At 39.5% G+C, this 19,885-nt stretch overlaps 3 protein-coding genes across 4 annotated transcripts; 1 reads left to right on the top strand and 2 right to left on the bottom strand.

Moving 5' to 3' along the window:
- Positions 1–1,644: 1,644 nt before the first annotated feature.
- LOC145499799 (carbohydrate sulfotransferase 5-like) lies at positions 1,645–3,694 on the bottom strand. The gene has a single exon (XM_081479321.1). The coding sequence runs from the start codon at positions 3,494–3,496 to the stop codon at positions 2,261–2,263; it is 1,236 nt and encodes a 411-aa protein (XP_081335447.1). The 5' UTR covers positions 3,497–3,694; the 3' UTR covers positions 1,645–2,260.
- Positions 3,695–5,243: 1,549 nt separating this feature from the next.
- LOC145499937 (small ribosomal subunit protein mS37-like) lies at positions 5,244–14,172 on the bottom strand. Of its 2 annotated transcripts, XR_014051009.1 has the most exons (4): positions 13,911–14,172; positions 10,669–10,784; positions 6,563–6,844; positions 5,244–6,430 (listed from the first exon to the last, which is right to left on the bottom strand). XR_014051009.1 is itself a non-coding variant. In XM_081479452.1 (3 exons), exons 1-3 carry the CDS (start codon positions 14,029–14,031, stop codon positions 6,755–6,757), a joined length of 327 nt encoding a protein of 108 aa, XP_081335578.1. In that variant the 5' UTR covers positions 14,032–14,172; the 3' UTR covers positions 5,244–6,754. The 2 variants fall into 2 exon arrangements, 1 of the variants encoding a protein (XP_081335578.1); XM_081479452.1 differs by having other exon boundaries at positions 5,244–6,844.
- A 1,073-nt stretch (positions 14,173–15,245) lies between these two features.
- On the top strand, positions 15,246–19,637 carry LOC145500600 (acyl-coenzyme A thioesterase 1-like). The gene is made up of 2 exons (XM_081480118.1): positions 15,246–16,457; positions 17,373–19,637. The coding sequence occupies exons 1-2, from the start codon at positions 15,914–15,916 to the stop codon at positions 18,161–18,163; spliced, it is 1,335 nt and encodes a 444-aa protein (XP_081336244.1). The 5' UTR covers positions 15,246–15,913; the 3' UTR covers positions 18,164–19,637.
- The last annotated feature ends 248 nt before the right edge of the window (positions 19,638–19,885 follow it).

Genomic DNA, 19,885 nt, shown 5'->3' with positions numbered 1-19,885 from the left:
ACCAGATGATTTAGCCAATCAGACTCTCGTCTTTGTTGTCATGGAGCGCTGTATAAGTACGATCTGAACTTGGATGTTGAACTGTTCGGTATCAGTGTTACAGTAATCGAGTCTTGATGAAATGAATGCCTGGGTTAGACTGCATTTTCCCTAAACGACGCGGCAAATTATGGAAATAAAAATCCGATGAGGCGCTAAGCTTAGCAAAATGCTGACTCATCTTCATTTAGTGTCAATCCCACACACCCACATTTTCCACAGCGGGAACAGTGGTAATGTATGGAACATCAACTCTAATGCTGCACTCGTTGATTTTGGCTAATTGCTGTCTTCTTTATGGTCTATCTGTCTGCCAAATTCTGAACATAAAACTGACGCCTTCTGTCACATCTCTCCTCAGTCTACTGTTTGAACAACACTGGCTTCCCTGAGACAGCGCATTATATTCAAGATCCTGCTTCTCACATTTGAAGTTAGTCATGCCTGGGCACCTTCATATATTTGCGATCTTATTTGTGTTGCTTCACAGGGGCGTTACAAACTTTGCGCCAAGAAAATCAAGGAATTTTGCTGCGCCATCGCAGTTTTATTTCAGAGAAAACACCCGGTGACCGACGGTGCATTCATGATCGCTTCTTTTAAACCTTGGAACATGCTTCCAGCTAATGCTAGGAATGCCTGCCCTGTGAACAACTTCAAAACTCTCGTCAAGATTTTCTTGTTGAAAGAAGCTTTTTCATTTATTTATTTATTTATTTATTTATTTTAGCATTATTTAATTATTATTTTTTTTAGATCGTTTTGTTTTGTTATCCAACGACTTATTTTAAAGTCATTTTATCCTCCACATTTAAATTGTCGTTAATGTAATATAATTTTTATGCAATTTTAACACGTGACTGAGCATTAAATAAAATTCTACGCGTTATATGAAAACTGCTAAAGTTGCGATAATTTCCCCGAGCATCAACGAAAACTAAAAGAAATTCAAGAGGTTAAAGGAAGGCCCGAACGAAATCTACAAAAATTACGAATTTAACGGAAATTACGAAAACTGTTATTGATTGATTTATTGACTGATTGTGAAAATAGCGGTAATTTTTCTAGATAGTCGACAAAAACGAAAAATTAATTTAAGAAAATCTCCAGGACTTCCTTCAGAGGACTGGGTTCAAGTGTTTTTGTAATTTTGGTGCGTTCTACACATGCGCCTATAAGTTCTTCCTTTTCCGTAAGGTGGTATATACCAAAAAGTATGGCGATGTTCATGAAAAATTCAATTTTTTAAAAAATACAAGATTTAAGACCCTTGAACACTTGTTAAAAACATTTTGAAACGATCCTGCCGAATTTACCACTAGGTGAGTGTGAAATTTAAGGAAAGTACACAGTGGTATAAGTTTTTTACGTAGCAACGGCTCTTTACGGTAAGAACATGACCAAAAATATAGATTAGTTCAAATGTATATGAACGATACTTTGTAGTAAAGCTGTAAAGAGATGCACAACGCGATTGGTATAATTACTTGGGGAAAGCTTTGCCCGATTTACCATCACAGGCTCATTCATTTCCTTTATGAAAAGGAACATTTCCTACAACTGCGGAAACTTTTTCCAAAATAAAACGACCATTTCACCCCACCCCCCGCAATGTTTGGCTTGTTAAATGTTTAATCCATCATGTAAGAAACTTTAAGTGCATTTTTCTCAATGGTCTACTTTTGTACCAACTGACTTCACGCCAGCATTCCTTCTTTGGAAGGGTTTGTTAAGAGAAATTCCTGAAGTTTGGGGTAATCAAAGACCAATAGTGTCGTGATAAAATTAAGTAAAAAAAATCATAACATTTTAACGTCTGTCACGTGACATGAGATAATTTGTTCGCTGGGTTTGGTGCAAAATAAGGTTATTTCCAAATAAAGCCTATAGAAAGCACGGAAAACAACATTTAACTGAAACTTACAAGATGTGTTTCGTGATAGAGCAGGAACAGTTGGCGTCAATGCTATAAATTAAAACCTCAGAAGGCTGTGGCTGATTGTCATAGCAACCATTTTCAGTAAAACCTTGAAAATTTATTTTCCCTTGATGAGTGCAATCGCACGCAATTGACCTTTCTTCACCATATTTAAACAAACTTTTTGGTCGATTTTAGGGGACCATTCCACCTTAAGTTGATGAAGAGGACAATGCAAAGCAAGGTTCACTAATTGTGTTCTCCATACAACAGAATCACACAGCTAATTGACTTAAATTATCTTCAATGAAACCATTGTTTCGCTTCATAGTCATTGCTAAACAGTGGAATCTTAGAGTTGGCCAGTAGGTCGTACGACCTATCCACGAGTCTGTATCCCATCAGATCCATTGTGCGTCGGCAGTAACGTTCAATGATATCGATTTCGTGTGGATGTACTTTCCATCTCCAGCGATTGGCCGCGGCCCATGCATCATCCTTGGTGCACGTGACAAGAGGTCCGTCCAGCTCTTTATCGCAGTCCTTCCTGCTTTGCTGAGTGGTTTCATTCAGCCAAGTGCGCACGCGGTCCAGCACAGGTAACCCAGCAAACTCGTAAATGTCTGCTAGCACATTGAGTGGTTCTAAAGCGAGATCCTCGTATCGAAGAAGTTTGATCCGGTGCCGTAGCGAATCCGGTAGTTTTCTGACTAACTCCAAGTTGTCTTCCGTTTCCTTACATTGCTTGTAGCTATAGAGTCGCGTACCCCAGTGAGCGTTGGGATGTCCTTTCTCTTTAAAGAAGCCGATATTAAGCGAAGACGGGATCATGGCACGAGGATCTCTCACTAGAAAAATAACTTTACAGTCAACATCCAGGGCACCGCAAGCAGTCAAAATGTTCTTGATGCTATATTCAGGAATGCGCGACATTAGAATCTTCAGAACAGTCAAATCATACTTGTCCTTACAAGCACTTCCCAGTGTTTCGCTGGTCATGGGCTTGCAAAGCGTCGGACTCCATCTTGGATCGGTCATCTGATAAGGGCACAATGGAGGCGATCCGATGGCATGGCTAACCCGCGGATGCTCGGGTTTTCGGTAATACTTCTCAATATCATCCAAGATATCTGGGTTATCGAACTTACAGCGAAATACGCCGGTCAGGAATTCTTCGGCGAGGCTGCTGTATCCCGTGTCATTAATCTTCAATTTATTCTGAACTCGTTTCGCCGTTTGTAATGGCTCGTACATGTAAAACACAGAAGGATGGTGGTTGAAAATGTCACCTGCCAGGGTAGATCCCGAGCGGCCATGCGACACAATGATGAGGTTCTTCCGCGCTGTTTTTTCTTTATCACCGAGCAGTGCCTTGTACTCGGTAAAATCATATCCTGTCGCTATAGGTTGCTGTATTTCATGAAATTCATAAGGCTGAGTTGAAAAGCCAACAAAATAGACACCCAATAAAGTGAACGTAACAAAGCATACCCGTAGCAACTTCGACCTCAACAAGCTTGCTGGTCTGATCCGCCTCATATTCAGTAGTTTTCTCGGGAATTAGCGAGACAAAAAATGCCACGCTCGAGTTTGCGCCCTGTAATGGTACAGGTAAGTGGGTGGACATTGCCTTTCATAAATTCTGTTTCCAAGGAAAATTGAGTCAGTTGTGAAAAGCACGAAGCCATTATTTCGTATGCTCTGCTGGATGTTGTATTCAGGAATAATTTGACAACAGGAGGAAAAAAGTTCTAGCTAGTTTACGCTTAAGCCCTATATTAAAACCGTTTTGTTTTTTCTTGGTCAGAAGCGATTTTCACCGTTCTTGAACATGAATTTAATGAAACGCTACGTTGGTAATTTATGTTTCCTAATCCATGAAATTAAATGTTAAACTCATTAATAGTAATAAAACTAATAGGCAATGTTCACTTTTCTTTTTCTTGCTGGCTTTGTTATCTGTTTCCGATAGTATTTTTCTCCTCAGAAAGAGTTGACCATTGTTCTTCGCTTTGGATTATTGTATACTAAAGTACAGATAGAAGAATTGTATTTCTTATGTTTACTTACATGGCTTAGTGTTAGTTTTAGATGAGTTTATTTCTCAGGATTTCAGTTAAATCGTCTATTTAGCGTAACGATAAGAGCTTTTCTTTGTTATTTTCTCATCAAGTCTCTCATCTAAGTATGTTTAGTTATTTCTAAGACAGAATTGAAAGAAAGTGCATTTGCGTTTTATGGTAATTATTTTCCTGTAAATAAGCCCTTCAGAAATTGAGAAGCTTTTGCTCGTTAGACATTTTTCTTTCATTAGTTCTGTCGTCAAGGTTTTTCGCTAAAGTTGCTTAACAGAAAAGTGCTTCACTCGAATGAATAATTGACGTTTACCTAGTTATACCGACACAGAAATGACATCGCTAAGTTAGATAAATAAACTCTGCTTTCACTGATTTCATTCAGCTTATTATTGATACAGGCTAAGAAAATTTCATTTCATTCTCGATCAAAAACAAAACAAGCAAGTACTTAAATGGAAAGGATATTATTCTGTGACGGGATTCAATATATAATATTTATCTTCAATATTAATGCTTAAATGAATAAACAAAACCCTGACAAAGCAACAAAATGGGCAAAGTAAAAAATACACCAACAATTGAAATGGTGGCTGCATCCATCTATTTTTTAACTTATGAGATAAGCAAGCAAATGAAACTTTTTGACGATGTCACGCAATATCAAAAACTTTTCGTATTTTTCAAATAAGCAAAACACTTCCATATATCAATTTATCATGCCTGGGGCCCGTTTCTCGAAAGCCCCGGCAACTTTTCGGGGCCGCAAAGCCATTTCTTTCTGAATAAATAACCGGAAAAGCGTGACATCGTCATAAAGGTCTATTCAGCTGATAACCACCTGCGCTGCATTCTCGTTCCCAGACCCTTCTGTTTCTCATTTAAAAAAAAAACGAGTGACTCTGAGGGAGAGTATGCGACCTGATCCAAGCACCGTTTATTAGAGACCCTTTTGTCTGTCCACAGCTTGAGTCCGTCCAGATCGCAACCAAGAGTATTAACTGCATGGGATTTGGAAAAGCCCGAACTCAAGGGGGTGGCCCAGGAGAATAAGTCGTAAAAAAATAATAAACGACTGTGGACAGACCAGTGTCGCTGATATGCAGTTAATTTCGAGCCAAGCCGAACTGACCTAAAACAGATTGACCATGGCCAACAAGAAGCATACGAACTAAGGAACTTTGGAGGGGTTACGGGGGGGGGGGGGGGGGAGAGATGGTAATATATTAGTATTTTGGGGTTTTGGGAGGGGAGGAGCACATGCCTCGTTTTTTCATAGTCCCCAAGGGCCTCCTCAATGGCCTTTTGGGTTATTCACGTTATCAGGTAAAACCACTGAATTAATCAGCCTATTTGCTAAAGCACTGAGAAAAGGTGAATATTTATCTGGGTGATGCTCTAAAGGAACTCTAGACACGTCAATTTTGTTCTGTACTTAGTCATCAGGAAAATCAACAATTTTTGGGATACTCCACACAGATGTAGGGAACACTCTCCTGTAAACTGTTTCACTGTGTTTAATCTTCTGCCAGACTTCCACTTATAGACTCACAAATACTCAAAATATCTCCCACTTGGAAAGAATTACAGCACGAATGTTCAATAATCAACAACCTGCTCAGTTAACTGTCTTTCATAAATCATACAGAGTCCTACATTAATTTTCTGACAAGAAAAAAAAGCCTTCCTACACTCCAGCATAGTTAGCAGAGGGGAATGGTTATGGAGCCAGCAAACATCAAAGGAGAAAACAAAGACGCCAAGATTGAAGTTGGAAGGTCCATGACCGTGCACAATCTTTGGTTTTCGCTCATATTCTATGCATGAATTGCATAATGAAAGGTTTCTATTAGTTTGTTCCTTCGTCAGAAGTAAACAGCTATTGTGTTCTGTGCAAGGTCAAGGCCAAAAAAGCAAACAAAAACATACAAAACATATTTTGTCATTCCCCTTTATTAACTATGGCTCCAGTGGAGAGGTCCTTACAGTAATGATCCCAAAATTCTAACGTTAATTTTCTTGTTTTGCTCTACGTTATTTCAGCCAGGATGACACAGGCTGCTTGTGCAATGGGCTTTTACAGGAACCAGACATGATCAACAAAACAGCCTGTGGACTCAACTTAGTTCTCAAACATGGCAACATGCAGATCATCCAGGCTTTGGAACATCCACGGGGATTTCTTCATCAATGTTTTTTACAGTGCAACTACTCAAACCAGGCCACCTAAAACAAAACTAACTAACCAGAACGTAAACTGAGAACAATGGACTGATAGCTTCTCGCGACGGCAACTAACGGTCTGTTTGACGTGGAAACATAAACACTATCGACTCCTTAACGTTACATACACTCTTAGAGATTCATTCCTTGACGGCAAATTATCGAAATTATAAACCTCACTCGACAAATTTAGCTTGAGAACTCATTTTGCGACAACTAAATCGAAACCATTGAAAAGCGTACAAAATTTAGGATCGAAGCTAACCAATCAGCAAAGTTTGCTGAGAGGTTCACAACTCCTCGCAACCTGTGTTGGGTTTTCAACTTTGTTAAGATCTATTTTTCGTATTCTTCAATGTTATTGGTTTATTTGAGAAAAGGATCGCTATCCTTTGTTCTCAAGTAAAGTTCTGATTGGTTAACTCTTTCCCAGGTGGCGCGGTTCGAGTAGTCGCACTGTAATGATAGTTTTAACCTTGTCACCGTGACCGGGCTGAGATCATTTCCAGGTGTCGTAGGGCGTGTGCTTTTTCAATGTAGCATTTATTTCAGCTTGAGTCCATCCAGAGGATCTCCTGGACTTGCCCATCTTCAGGTGAGAAAAAGAAATAAAGGAAAATGAAGACCAAATTATTAATTTAAAATAACAACATTGTATATTTTTATTACAGTACTGATTGGACTGGCAAGTCTGGACTGGCAACAAATAAATGATGTAAAATCTCCACTAGCTCAGAAGCCAGAGGCCAGGGAACAGAGATCAGGATATTAACTGGATAAAGATGCAATACCTGCCGTCAGATCAATGTTTCTGTTTTATTGATACATTTTGATCTAAATATGAGAGGCGCGGTGGCCTCATGGTTAGTACACTCGACTCCGGAGCAAGTGGTCCGGGTTCGAGCCCTGACCGGGGACTTTATGTTGTGTTCTTGAGCAAGACAGTGCCTCTCTCCACCCAGGTGTATAAATGGGTACTGGCTAATTTAATGCTGGGGGTAACCCTGTGATGGACTAGCATCCCATCCAGGGGGGGTAGAAATACTCCCAGTCCCTTCATGCTACTGAAACCGGGATAAGCTTCAGGTTGATGAGCCAGTTGGCTTGTATGCAGACTTTTTTTATGATTACCTAAGCATTTTTAGAAAAAACAAGTTGCACTACCGAAAAAAAAACAGGGGTCATGTTACATTCCTACTTCCTCATAATGGCCACCTGTCTACAATGCCACTTTCCTCTGTCCCCAAGGTGGCGGTTGTGGAGAAGTTTAACTGTACTCTTCTCAGTAGGCTGCAACACCCTTGATTGTTTTTTTTCCCCCTCACTTTTCAGAGTTACATTTTTGATGCCGCGAGTTTGTTTCAAACCAGTAAGTGTGTAGCAAATGTACCAGGTGATTGGTTTGACACAAACTTGCAGCATCAAAAAGGTTACTCTGAAGGCAGCGAAAATTTTTGCGTGTCATGGTCTACTGAGATGAGTAGCTGAGTTTTACCCAGCCATCAGAAAGGGCCTACAGAGTAGTGTACTGAAGAGGTTGACTCATGGTTAACTCAAAAGATCACAACATTAAACAATCTGAAAGCCACTGTTTGACAGACATAGAATAAGTCATAGATTGAATTCAGAAGTTCACAAAACAAAACAAAAAATTACAAACAATGATTTAAAGTACCCTATTCCTTTGGTGCCACCAGAAACTATGCCTTATTTAAAAAAAAAAGCAATAGCGTAATTTACTGTTTTTTGTGTTAAAAATTTTGAATGAAAAGTGTGGGAAAAACTACAAAGTTGTAGGGGTGGTTAATCAGGTTTCAAATGGAAGCAAGCATTACGATTATTATTTTATGCTTTCACTGTATGGATCTCTCCAAGACTTTTTGGTGTCTAAAGTTCATTCATATTGCCCAAATATTTAGGGCATGGCATCTTGTGCCATTTTGGCATTTTTGAAAGTGATAGGGATCAAACAACCACGGATCAACTTTTCATAAGATAGGTTGCTCCAACACCATTGGGTGCAGGGCCTCAAAGACAAGTACAATGTAACAAAATCTTGGTCTTGATTTATACTTTTACAGTATTCTTGACAGGGAAAGTATTTGGGCCATCGTGTTGTTGACACAAAGCTGTCACCTCTAACGGTGATAATGTCCAGTGCTCGACACTTCACATTTTTTGGATACTAGTCAGTGGGCTAGTAAACAAAATAGATCACCAGTCCACAAGGACAACCCACTAGCCCAAAACAAGGCCAGAAAAAAATACACTTAGGGAATAAGAGGAGTGGTGTCCCCCCACTCCCACCTGTGTGACACCTGAAAAGACTAATATCAATTGAACAATACCAATACAATAACAAGAGGCTCCAAATAGCTTATACTCTCATACGCAAGAGAATACAAGTCGTATAAAATAGATACGCAACGCGTGCATAGTCAGACAAGCAATTTGAAAACGTTTGCCATCTGACAACTAGAAATGATATGGGAGAAATGCTAATTTGAAAAAAGTGCACCATAGATCTAAGATATAGAAAATTAAGACGCAGGAGAGAAGATAAATGCTGCAACGCAATATGACATCTTTATTGCAAGGATATCGTCAGGCGAATAACAAAGCAAGCCAAGTCGAAAAATTATGGATAGAGAATTAACAAACGATCAGAATTGCGAGTTGGATGAATTATCTTTTTTCATAGCAATTCTGAACTAAATCCCTTAAGGCATTTTTTTGTTCAAGTGTTAGACTTGTTTATTTTGGTTGTTAGGAATATATTCCAGTACTGGGCCATTGCAACAAATATCAACTTTGCCTTATTTTTATTATACTTGTAATTTGATTTTAAAGTACACTTGAAACTTGATAAAATAACTGTACTTCTCAGTAGGCACCTGGTGTTTTTTGTAAGTTGTATCATGCAATGCCATATTTCCAAGAATTAAAATATTATTATTATATATATATATATCCTTACACATGTTGCTAAAAATGTAATAGATTTCAATAATTGATACAAAATACAAGGTGTACTAGACTAACCAAGAAGCAGAAACAGAAAAAAGAAAAAAGGAAAAAAAACTTAACACAGACAAGCGTTTTATTACCTGACATTGTTCATCACATTCTTTTTGACTCGAGCAATTTCAGTTTTTAATGGACACAAACCTTGTACCAGAATAACTTTAAGTATATTACAGTCCTTTTTGCATTTTCTAAAAGCTAAAGATATGAACAGTTGTCTGAAATAACACCAAAAACACTTTCTCATGGGAACTTGAGCAAGTAAATTTCAAAGTTCAGAGGAGTTGTCAGGTAAAACACAGGTAAAATTTCATCATCAGTTTCATTTCACCAGTACTTTCAAGTGTTTCATATATTACTTCAAAATTTATTTTCTACATTTGGTGTTGTTAGAAATGATTTCTTTTGAGAAGATATTTCAGAGTCACACAGAAGTTTCCAATAATCCCGGTAAAAAGTTTTAGTCCACTTGTTACTCGAACTTTTGATGGATTCCTTCCTAACACCTCAGCTAGTATATAACTATAACTATAACTAAACTGAACGACTTTAATCTGCATTTGATAATGGCGACAAGATAACGTCGAAACGTCAAGTTATAGCATTTATTTTTCTTTCAAAATTATTTCTTTGTAACCGAGTATCTCTTGGGATTCGAGGGACAAAAGAAACTTGAAAATTTTGTCCTGAATCCTCACAGACATGCTAGAATATTGATATTTATCAAACGTGGCCTATTACCAGCCTGTTTTGTTGAACACGTCCATTTACACAAACAGGAAGCATTTTTTGACCAAAAGATTAAGTATACAGAGCACTTTCCTAGTAAATGATTCTTCGTAATATGTCCATGAATCTCCAAAACCCTAATAAATTTGAGGCTTGTCATATTGTCAGATGGCGATCGACATAAACAATGGCTCACCTCTCCAGAAACACTTTCTTGCTGTTCATGCATGCTCATATGCCAGTTCAGAATCTTAACAACGAACCAAAGTACTTATAGGTACTTTCACACCACATCAAATTGGGGAAAAAGCACAACGTTTGCGAAAAAACAGCACTTTCTTGAAGAATCCAATATGGCGGACGGAGCAAGCATAAATTTGCATGCACAAATGTGACACCAAAACGGAGGAACGGAGCCCAATCCTTAACTCATGCACCATACTGCACATGAGTAAAAATTGCAAGTCCTCTGGTTTAAGAAAGCATCTTCACAAGCCCAGCATGAAGGTTTACTAGTCCTGGGCTAATGGGCTAGCATTAGTGTTGAGCACTGGCATCACTGAATAAATTTTGTGGTTTTGAGTGTAAATGATGATGATTATAATGATGAAATTCCTATTTATTATCAAAATTCCATCATGCTCAAACATGAAAAATTACCTGTTGTGAAACACAATCCATAAAAGAATTTACTTCTCTTGTGCAGCGGGAGTCTTCAAACCCATTCCTCTTCCAGCATGCCATAAGGTTTGTCATTTCACTTACACACTGTGCCTCTAAAACAAAAAAACATATCTGATTAAACTCATCGCCAATTGATGAGCTTGAGAAAGGTGCCTTAGGGATGGATATGGTGTAGGCAATATATGAGCCTCAAGCAGAGCATGCAGGTATCCATGGCAACCCTGAGAGTGGCAACCACCAGGCACCCTTGCACTGACAGAGTCAGGAGAGAGCAAAAGCACTCAACAGGTAAGAATGGCACTCAAAGGCAAACTGCATGTTTTCACACAGCTGGCAAGCAAAACACGTAATCCCTGCAAAACCCCGTATGAGACCCTACTGAGCATGATCACCCTGAGAGACCCCTGACCAGCACTGGCTCGACTCAAACTTTGCCTAAATTACATTTAGCCCCATCAAAAGTCAGCAAACCCATGGCTCTCGCTCTCACACACACAAAAAAACACTCATTAAATCTTCTTACTTTAAACCCTACTTCAATCTTGTTTTGTTTCAAACCAAGAACAAAAAATATACAGTAAAACCTCTGCTATCCCACAAATCTCCTTGAGGGTAGATAACTCTCCTAAGCCAACACTAAGTCATGACCTAGCCACATAAATACACAGACAATAACCTCTCATAAACATTACAAGAGGTAATACAAAAACTTCCATCAGCATCATTTAGGATGCAGTTCAATGAATGAATGAATGAAAACTTTATTGATGCAAGATTCACTGTATTTACCTATAGATTAGCTAACTGAGGACACCTAACTAAAGTCAATAGCTAATAACTAGTTTACAAAAATAATAATAATAATAATAAATAAATGTTGAAGAACAGTGGGAAATTTTATTAGTTAAGAAGCAATGATCATTCACAATAAATTGTTCCAATGATAACTCATTTTCGACAATGGAAGGAAGTTCAAGATTTATTACAGGTATGATGCCCTGAGATATGCCATCAGTAGAACTCTGAAAGTAACGGCTCCTGTTACTTTCGGATTTAGTGTGCAAAAGGGGCTGCTACTTTCAGGTAGCCATTACTTTTGGATGGTTCAAAAACATTTGTATGGAAATTCATAGTCATTTCAGATAAAGAGGATGTGAAACATGCCTAACATGAAGTTAACAGTTCCATGTATGTCTGTTACTAACTACCCACATAAGCGAAGCAGACAGTACAACCAAAAAAAGGCCTTAAACGTTGGTAATGAAGGGCAAAAGTAATGGTTGCACTGTGAATTGATCTAAAGTAATACTTGAACGTTGTACCAAACATACTTTTGTGCTTCCAGCTTAGAATATACTGGATGCAGCACAAGTATACTTTTAAAAATTAGCTTAGTAACTTATGCTTAAACATTACTAGTAAAAGTCAAAATGAGATGTTTAGCATGAAGTTTGAAGGCAAATGTTCTATTAAAGGGACACAGTCAGCTGTGGGACCGCCCTGACCTGGACACTAGTTTTCTCGCTTTGAAAAAAGTTCACCTCAACCTGAAATCAAAGTACATCTAGAAATCTGCTTCAATCTTCGCAGTGTTTTACTTGATTTTCAATCGTTTACTGTTTTTGAGTGTGCTTTTGCTCATCCTATGATATTATTTTTATCATATTTGGTTAAAAACAGTATGGATCTCGTCTCTGTGATATGCAAATTAGCTATGAAATGGCACCTAATGCGCATGTGCACCAGCTGACCGTGTCCCTTTAAACTTGTGAGTTTACCATTGGAGCCATCACACAATGTGTCATCAAACGTCATCAAATCGCAGTTTATAGCTGATCATGATAGATGGGACCTCAACTTGCTAATCATAATGCAAGGAAATCAAATAATCCGTAGAGGACTTTGTCATTATGTTATATATTGGTAAAACTCCAGCTGTTCACATAAAGATAATGATTTCAGCAACAGCTATTTAAGTTATATCATAGGCGTAGAATGCACTCATAATCTTTGATTACTACTAGTACTATTGTACATAGTAGAGTGGTAATCTTCAAAGGGCTGCTACTTTCAGAGTTCAAATGAAAGGTAAAAATTTGACATTACTTTTGGGGAGCAGTTATTTTCTGGAAACGTTACTTTTGGAATTCTACGGTAACCTAGCTGACATCATCTACCCACACTGCACACTGCTTATAGTTCACATACTTTTCAGTAAATTTTGAGTTGAGAATGTGAATACAAAATTGGTGAGACAATCAAGGGATCACCGATTATAAAATTTCAAATTCCTTATTCCCAAAACATGAGCAAATGCTCAACTAATGCCTGAGAGTTGGGCAGTGTTACAACTGACTGATGCATGCTTGCAGATATCTGAAAGTATTAACAACTTGGGCTTAATCTTTATGAATACCAAGACCATTGCCAGAAAAAAATTATGACTGAGGCGATGTCCATGAGAAAACAATGACTGAGGCAATGTCAATGGAAGAATTCTCTTCCAAGGTATTTAGGGTGTTTATGATGACTTTGAACAACAAAAACAAAACAAACAAACAAACAAACAAACAAAAAACTGAGGCAAATGTCTCAGTTTGCCTGTTACTAGGGGCCATTCCATTTAATGTCTGCATCCCCCCATTGAGGATCTTTGAATTTTACCCCCTCAGAAAAGTAAACTTTTCACCCCCTAAGAAAGGAAGATCAAAGTGCCGACACACTCCCCCCCTTCAGAATTTATTAAAAGATTGAAGGTGCCGACACATTTGCCCCATGCAAACGGCCTTTTAGGACTTCCCCCTTCCCCTCTGATTCCTAGGTCTTCAATAGGGGGGGGGGGGGGGTGTGGAGGTGCAGATAAAAAATACAACAACAACAACTTTATTATGACTCACATGAAACGGCCCTGAATATAGAATACGTTACATCCCTCTTGTTCCACGTCCTGAAATTTAATTCGCTGACCAAGGATAATTTGTTTCAAATTGTAAATCGTAGAGAGGCACATGTTAAGCTAATCATGAGCTAATGAAGTGGCTTTGGACACATACATGTCAGAATACCCGGCCACTTTATTTACATGTGCCGGTGGGCTTTGAAAAACGAGGTATATAACAATAGTTGCTATTCTTATTCAATGAGATGCTAATAAGTGGCCGGATATTCTGGAGTTTAGCCCATGTTAGTCTTAGTAGCACTTGAGCTTATTAGCTTACCTCCGAGCTTTTCGCTTTGAGGGAGCAAATGAGGTCGAAGTTTTTTCGGAACCTTGCCTCTTTTGACTCCATAGATAAGATGAGGTTTCCTCGCTTGAGCGATAGTCGTAAGATTTACCATATTTATCCACACAATTCGCTCAAAGTTACCCAACAAGGTTGGTCAGTCCGCCATCTTGATTTTCTGTGTGGAGTCCAGACCTCTCCGGTCGTGCATATCCTCGTTCCCAGAGCTGTTTGATTTTCTTATGCGCCCCCCCCCCCCACCCCCCACTCCCCTCCCCAGTTGGGGGATACCTGAGGCAGTCACTTTTACAGTCAGTGAAATGCAGTCAAATCCCTTTCTTGTGGGAAAAAAATTCAGAGTGAGCTCCCTCTGAACATCAAGTAGATTATAACCTTTTTTAACAACTGGAACTTTCACAGGGTTTTTTCTACCGCCGGAAGTCTAGATTACTTATTTTTTTTCCCTTCCTCTTCGTTTTCTTGGTTTTCTTGCAGTCTAATGAAAAATATGATAAAAAATCACTTAAATTACTACAAATCAGTGTATGGAATATTTAACCATTTGTCATCGATGGCTCCGAAAAAGCATGATATTAAACGATTTAAATCATACCTTTTTTTTTGTCAGTTGTAAGCTTCTATGTTTTCTGCGTGTGTGCAACTTGAGCCCAGTGTTCTAAAAGAGGTCGTGAACCAAGAGTGAAATTCCCGCTAAACCCCGCTTAGCCCCTGCATTGTATGGCGAAACCGTGAAAAAACGTGCATTCCCCGACTACCGGGGAACCTAAATCAAGTGAAAACGGTTTGTCCCGGGTATCCCCCGATGGGGGGAGGGCGGGGGCTTCAAATGATTGGTACATTACTTTTGCTAAAAAAAAAAACCACCACTTGGTGAGACACATCAAAGTCTTGGAAACTGCCTTTGCAAATTCGTTAGAAAATGTGAGCAAGCTTGCATTGAGCCGGAAAGAAAATGTTGAGAAACTACACAGCTAATGGGCAAAATGGCAAAAAACGCACTTGACTTTCACACTAAACCATTGGCCAGATCGGGCTGATCAGTTGCCAGAAAAAAAAAAACACTCGTTTTCAGTCAGGCGGAAAATATACGCTAATTCACATTTCGAAATAAAAATATGGCTTGGTTATTTTTCCAGTGACTTGGAGCACCATTTCAACTATGTTAGGTTACAAAGAAGATTTTTAAACGAGTTTGTTTTACTGGTGCTTAATACTGAATACAGACAGTACGGCAAAAAATATATATATATATCAGTAAAAACTATACAATATAGATACCAGTACCAGGAAAAGAGAGATTACGAAAAATGAACACCTGTTATGATGATATTTAATAAAACAACCGGGTACACAGCTAATAACTTATAAAAATGTGACTCACATAAGAGTATCCGTTCTAACGACGATGCAACAAACTCGACTTTTGATTTATTTGACTGCGTGAGTCGCTGTCCGGAAAAGGAGCCCGCGCAACTCCTCCGAAATCTCTTCTTGGGGAGAGAGAGCGGCGGTCCCTCACCAGCTCGCTTCGCTGACTTACTCATCTCTCGCGACAACGAAATAGTAACCTGTCATTAATTTCTTTACAAGGTTAATGTAACACAACGAAAAGTTACGCTCTCACGAACGGTAGTTCCATGGTATTTTGTTTGTGTGCAGTCTACAGTCAGTCAAACGTGACACAAAAGAAAGAAGAAGAATAGCAATGACCTTGCAAATGCTGACAAGTCAAACTTCCGCCGTCGCAAGTTTCATTATGTGACAGCTTTCCCCCACCCAGCCCTTTTTCCTCGAACCGAAATCAATTCCTCGATCCCCCAGACCGTGCGGAAGTCATGTGAAGAAAATTGCTCAACACCATGTGCATTAGGACTGCGTTCTCCGAACGCAATTACTAGCATTGGTCTATACGTGCACTCTGCCGAGTGGAATTGTCATTATTAGCAGAATATTTGTCGCAACAGTTTTCAAAGCTCATGGAGAACTTGAACAGCTTATCAAGACCGAAATCCGTCACGCCAAATGCCCCTGGCGAGATTGTCGTCAAACCGCGACAGTCTCTAGTCGAGGAGAAGATGGATATAAGCGTCAAAGGACTTTCGCCTGGCCAGGCGATAACATTAACAGCAAAATTAACCGGGGATTCGAAAGAACGGTTTGAATCCTACGGACATTTTGTCGCGAATGAAGCAGGAAATGTTAACGTAGCGGAACATCCCTGTCTGTACGGTACGTACACTGGAATCGACCAAATGGGATTACTGTGGAGTATGCAGCCTTCACCTGGACAAAGAAAAGGACTGAGGCTGAGCAAAAAAGATGTCACGAAGCCATACTTCGTTCAGTTGCAGTTATTTGAGGGCCATGTTAAAGATGTTGGCAATCTTGAAGATCTGCAGTCGGTAACTAGCGTGACATTTGAGAAGTGGTACATGACGGACGGAGTGCGAAGAATTCCTGTTAGGGATGGGAGGTTGCGTGGCACTTTGTTCCTACCTCCTGGAAAAGGGCCGTTTCCGGGTAAGTTGCAGCTAACATGATGTTTTTTGGGGGGGAATTGTACGAAGGAAGAAACCAAGTGTTGCGTGACTATCAAATAGCAAGAGCTCATATAACTGATCTTTAAATTTCGTGACACCTTACAGATTGCATGGCTAATGCGATTTTTTTCCCTTCAAAGTCATAGAACTTCTTTACTTTAATAGCATAATCGTTAATTGAGAATTCCTAGGTTGGTCAACGTAAAAGCTGTTTGCGTTCGACTTTAGAAGAATGCTACCTAATTTGTGGAGTTTCTTGTGACTTCTTGGGATCCCTTTGTAACCAAGGCGAAAGCTTTGTTTGGGTCAAGAACCATTTCGGCGCCTTATCAGTTATACTGAGTTTGAAAGGAAAAATGCAACCGGGAATGTCACGTAGAACATAAAACCAGTGGCATTTAGAATCAAGAACTGTCGTGAGGCATTAGACTGGAAATAAGTATGAGAGAAATAAGTGTAAATATGAGGAAATAAGTATGGACTTTTTTTCGACTACCTTTACCTTTTTTTATACCTACAGGGTATGGTTTTAGCGTGTTTTAGGCCTCGCTACCCCGAACAGGTTATATAATTTTATGCAAGTCTGTCCTTCATGTAAAGTTGGGTGATTGCTGCCGTTAACTGTGGTTTTAAATGATGAACAAAGACGTTTACCGATTTTTAGAAGGTCTGGTGTCAGTTGACATCATATAATTTTCATCAGTAACAAGATACTTGGTATGGGTTCCACTTATCCTTTTTCCTAGACAAGATCCGAGAATTGAGGGCGTTTCTCCCCCCTGCCGCGTTTCGACTCCCCTTTCCGCTAAGGAGAGGCCTTAAATGAAAGGCAACCGCTCCCTTTCTACCTCTCTAGTTTGTTTACGTGTGCTCTTTGTATATCTACTCCTTCCAGGTATTATTGATTTGTTCGGCACTGCAGGAGGGTTAATCGAGTTCAAAGCTTCTCTTCTGGCGTCACGTGGCTTTGCAGCCTTGGCTCTAGCATACTTCGCGTTCGAAGACCTGCCCATGGTCCCAACAGAAATAGAACTGGAATACTTTTTCGAGGCCTGTGATTGGATGCTTGCGCACCCTGACGTCATGTCACATGGCCTGGGATTGATGGGTGTTTCCAAAGGCTCGGAAATGGCACTTACAGTCGCGGCACATAGAAAAGAGATCGCCGCAGTGGTGGCCATCTCTCCTGCGCATGCCATCGTAGGATTTCCGCTGAAATACAAAGGGAAGCCAATGGACTTTCTCAAATTTGAGCCGGATCTCGTCAAACTCTCTAAAAATGGAGGGATGATCTTTCGAGAGTCGTATCCACCAGATGCGACGGACGTACCAGGCAATAACGCTACCATCAAAGTGGAAAATATTCAGGGGGACATCCTACTGATATGCGGGGCTGATGACCAAAGTTGGATGTCAGAGAAAATGGCCGAAAAAGTCCGTTTCAGGCTGCGTAAACATGGGAAGGAGTCTTGCTGTACAGTGCAGTGCTATCCCGGAACGGGACATTTGATCGAGCCCCCCTATATGCCCCCGTGCCACACCTCGTATCATAAGACGTACAGAATGACTACAGAATGGGGCGGACAACCTAGGGAGCAAGCATTAGCTCAAGAAGACTCCTGGCAATCTATTTTGAAGTTTCTTTCGACTAAATTAGCCGCGGCAAACCTGACGAGTCGTCTGTAGATTTTACAACAAGATTACTGTGACGCCATGTGCTGAGCTACTTTCAGCATGAAATTAATTACAGATGCCCTCAGGAACAGTAATGAACAAAGAATTAATGATTTTGTAACGTTCCAAAACTGCTCAGGAGCACATTCATACAGAAACAATACATCAAATTTAAAATTGTTCAATTTGATTACATTTTGCCGGAGTGCAATCACGTGAAACCTTTCGAAATGAAATTATAGAGGTTGCCTTTATTGACAAGTAATCGTGTGACGAAATGTTAACCTGCGTCAACTGGCTGATTGTTCAGTGCCTCCGAATGAGCCATGTTGTAAACGAGCAAGGGACTGGGTAGGAATATTTTAGTCAATTTTAAGTTTGAAAAACTGGGCCTGGTTCCTAAAAGAGCATCTAATGTCTTCACCATATCTTCAATACAAAAATGTTATTTTTGATATAACCAAAAAGGTAAAAGAGATAACTATTCTTTGATAATAAGCTAAAAACCCTAGTTACTTGGTGTAACAGCGCCAAGAAACTAAAAGAAACTATCAACTTAAGTGAGGAAGAGTTGAACTTTCTTTCATTGTTCCTCGCACCATAGCTTATGAACGTTATGACTTCAATATGAGCACAAAAAGCAAAATTGACAGTGAATTTTCTTGCGTTTCCTTCGGTAAATTTCGTGAAATTTGGCAGACTGGTAATAAATATTCTACTTCAGTTGGAGCTCGTTTTCCAGGGAAATCTATAAGACTAGTACTAATTATCAAATATTATACAATTGCAGTCCTAATTTTAAATTACAATACATTTACAACTAACGGTAACGTAATATATTTTTAATTGCTAACAGCAGCAATTGCGCAGCTGTTTTAGCTACTCTTTGTATTTTGCAATGCCTTTTTGATGTAATGAATTAATAATAATTAAAAAAGGTTAGCAAATGTCCGTGTTTTTGGTTCAAACTCAAAGATGTAATGCACTTTTGAGCTTTGTATGGTTTGCTGTGGGAGTTGAGGTGTCTTCATGGTTAGTGCGCTCGACTCCAGATAGAGCGGTCTGGGTTCGAGCCCTGGCTGGAGACGTTATGTTGTGTTCTTGGGCAAGACACTTTACTCTCACAGTGCCTCTCTCCAACCAGGTGTATAAATGGGCACCGGCGAATTTAATGCTGGGGTAACCCCTGCGATGGACTAGCATCCCATCTAGGGGGGAGTAGAAATAATCCTAGTTACTTCATGCTACTGAAACGGAAGATAAGCTCCGGCCTAATAGGCCAATCGGTTCGTATGCAGACCTTACCTTTTACCTGGTGTGGTTTCACTCAGTACTAGCCGGTTTCGCGCCTTCATCCTATTATTTTGCCATTACTCGAGGTACGAAGCAGGAGAAGTGGAAATTCTTGAAATCAAGATAGACAATCATCGTGTCCAATTAAGTTTGTTGGAATCCACGACAAATATTAATTGGAAATTCTCGAATCTGATCGGTTCCTTCATCCTTGTCTACTACATGAAGATACTATGGGCTAATGGTTACCCACGGAAATATTTCTAAAGGAACAAACATTAATTCCAGACTAAAGACCAATGAGAGAGTATTTTGGAACATTAAGCTGCCATGGCAAATTATCAGCCCATGCATAAAAACTAAACTACCATTACCATATCTAAACTGGTGTCTCTTATTCATCAAGCCCGCTGAGTCTTACAAACGACTATGCGTTTTACA

The sequence above is a fragment of the Orbicella franksi genome, chromosome 10, assembly GCF_964199315.1.
Source record: "Orbicella franksi chromosome 10, jaOrbFran1.1, whole genome shotgun sequence".
NCBI classification, from domain to species: domain Eukaryota; kingdom Metazoa; phylum Cnidaria; class Anthozoa; order Scleractinia; family Merulinidae; genus Orbicella; species Orbicella franksi.
This window is presented reverse-complemented; position numbering and strand designations above follow the sequence as displayed.

Coding starts and splice junctions, on each gene's coding strand:
- LOC145500600 (XM_081480118.1), top strand. CDS start 15,914: ATGGAGAACTTGAACAGCTTATCAAGACCGAAATCCGTCACGCCAAAT. Junction 16,458..17,372: donor TGGAAAAGGGCCGTTTCCGG/GTAAGTTGCAGC, acceptor TACTCCTTCCAG/GTATTATTGATTTGTTCGGC.
- LOC145499799 (XM_081479321.1), bottom strand. CDS start 3,496: ATGAGGCGGATCAGACCAGCAAGCTTGTTGAGGTCGAAGTTGCTACGG.
- LOC145499937 (XM_081479452.1), bottom strand. CDS start 14,031: ATGGTAAATCTTACGACTATCGCTCAAGCGAGGAAACCTCATCTTATC. Junction 10,785..13,910: donor TCAAAGCGAAAAGCTCGGAG/GTAAGCTAATAA, acceptor TTTTTGTTTTAG/AGGCACAGTGTGTAAGTGAA. Junction 6,845..10,668: donor TGGATTGTGTTTCACAACAG/GTAATTTTTCAT, acceptor TCTCACCTGAAG/ATGGGCAAGTCCAGGAGATC.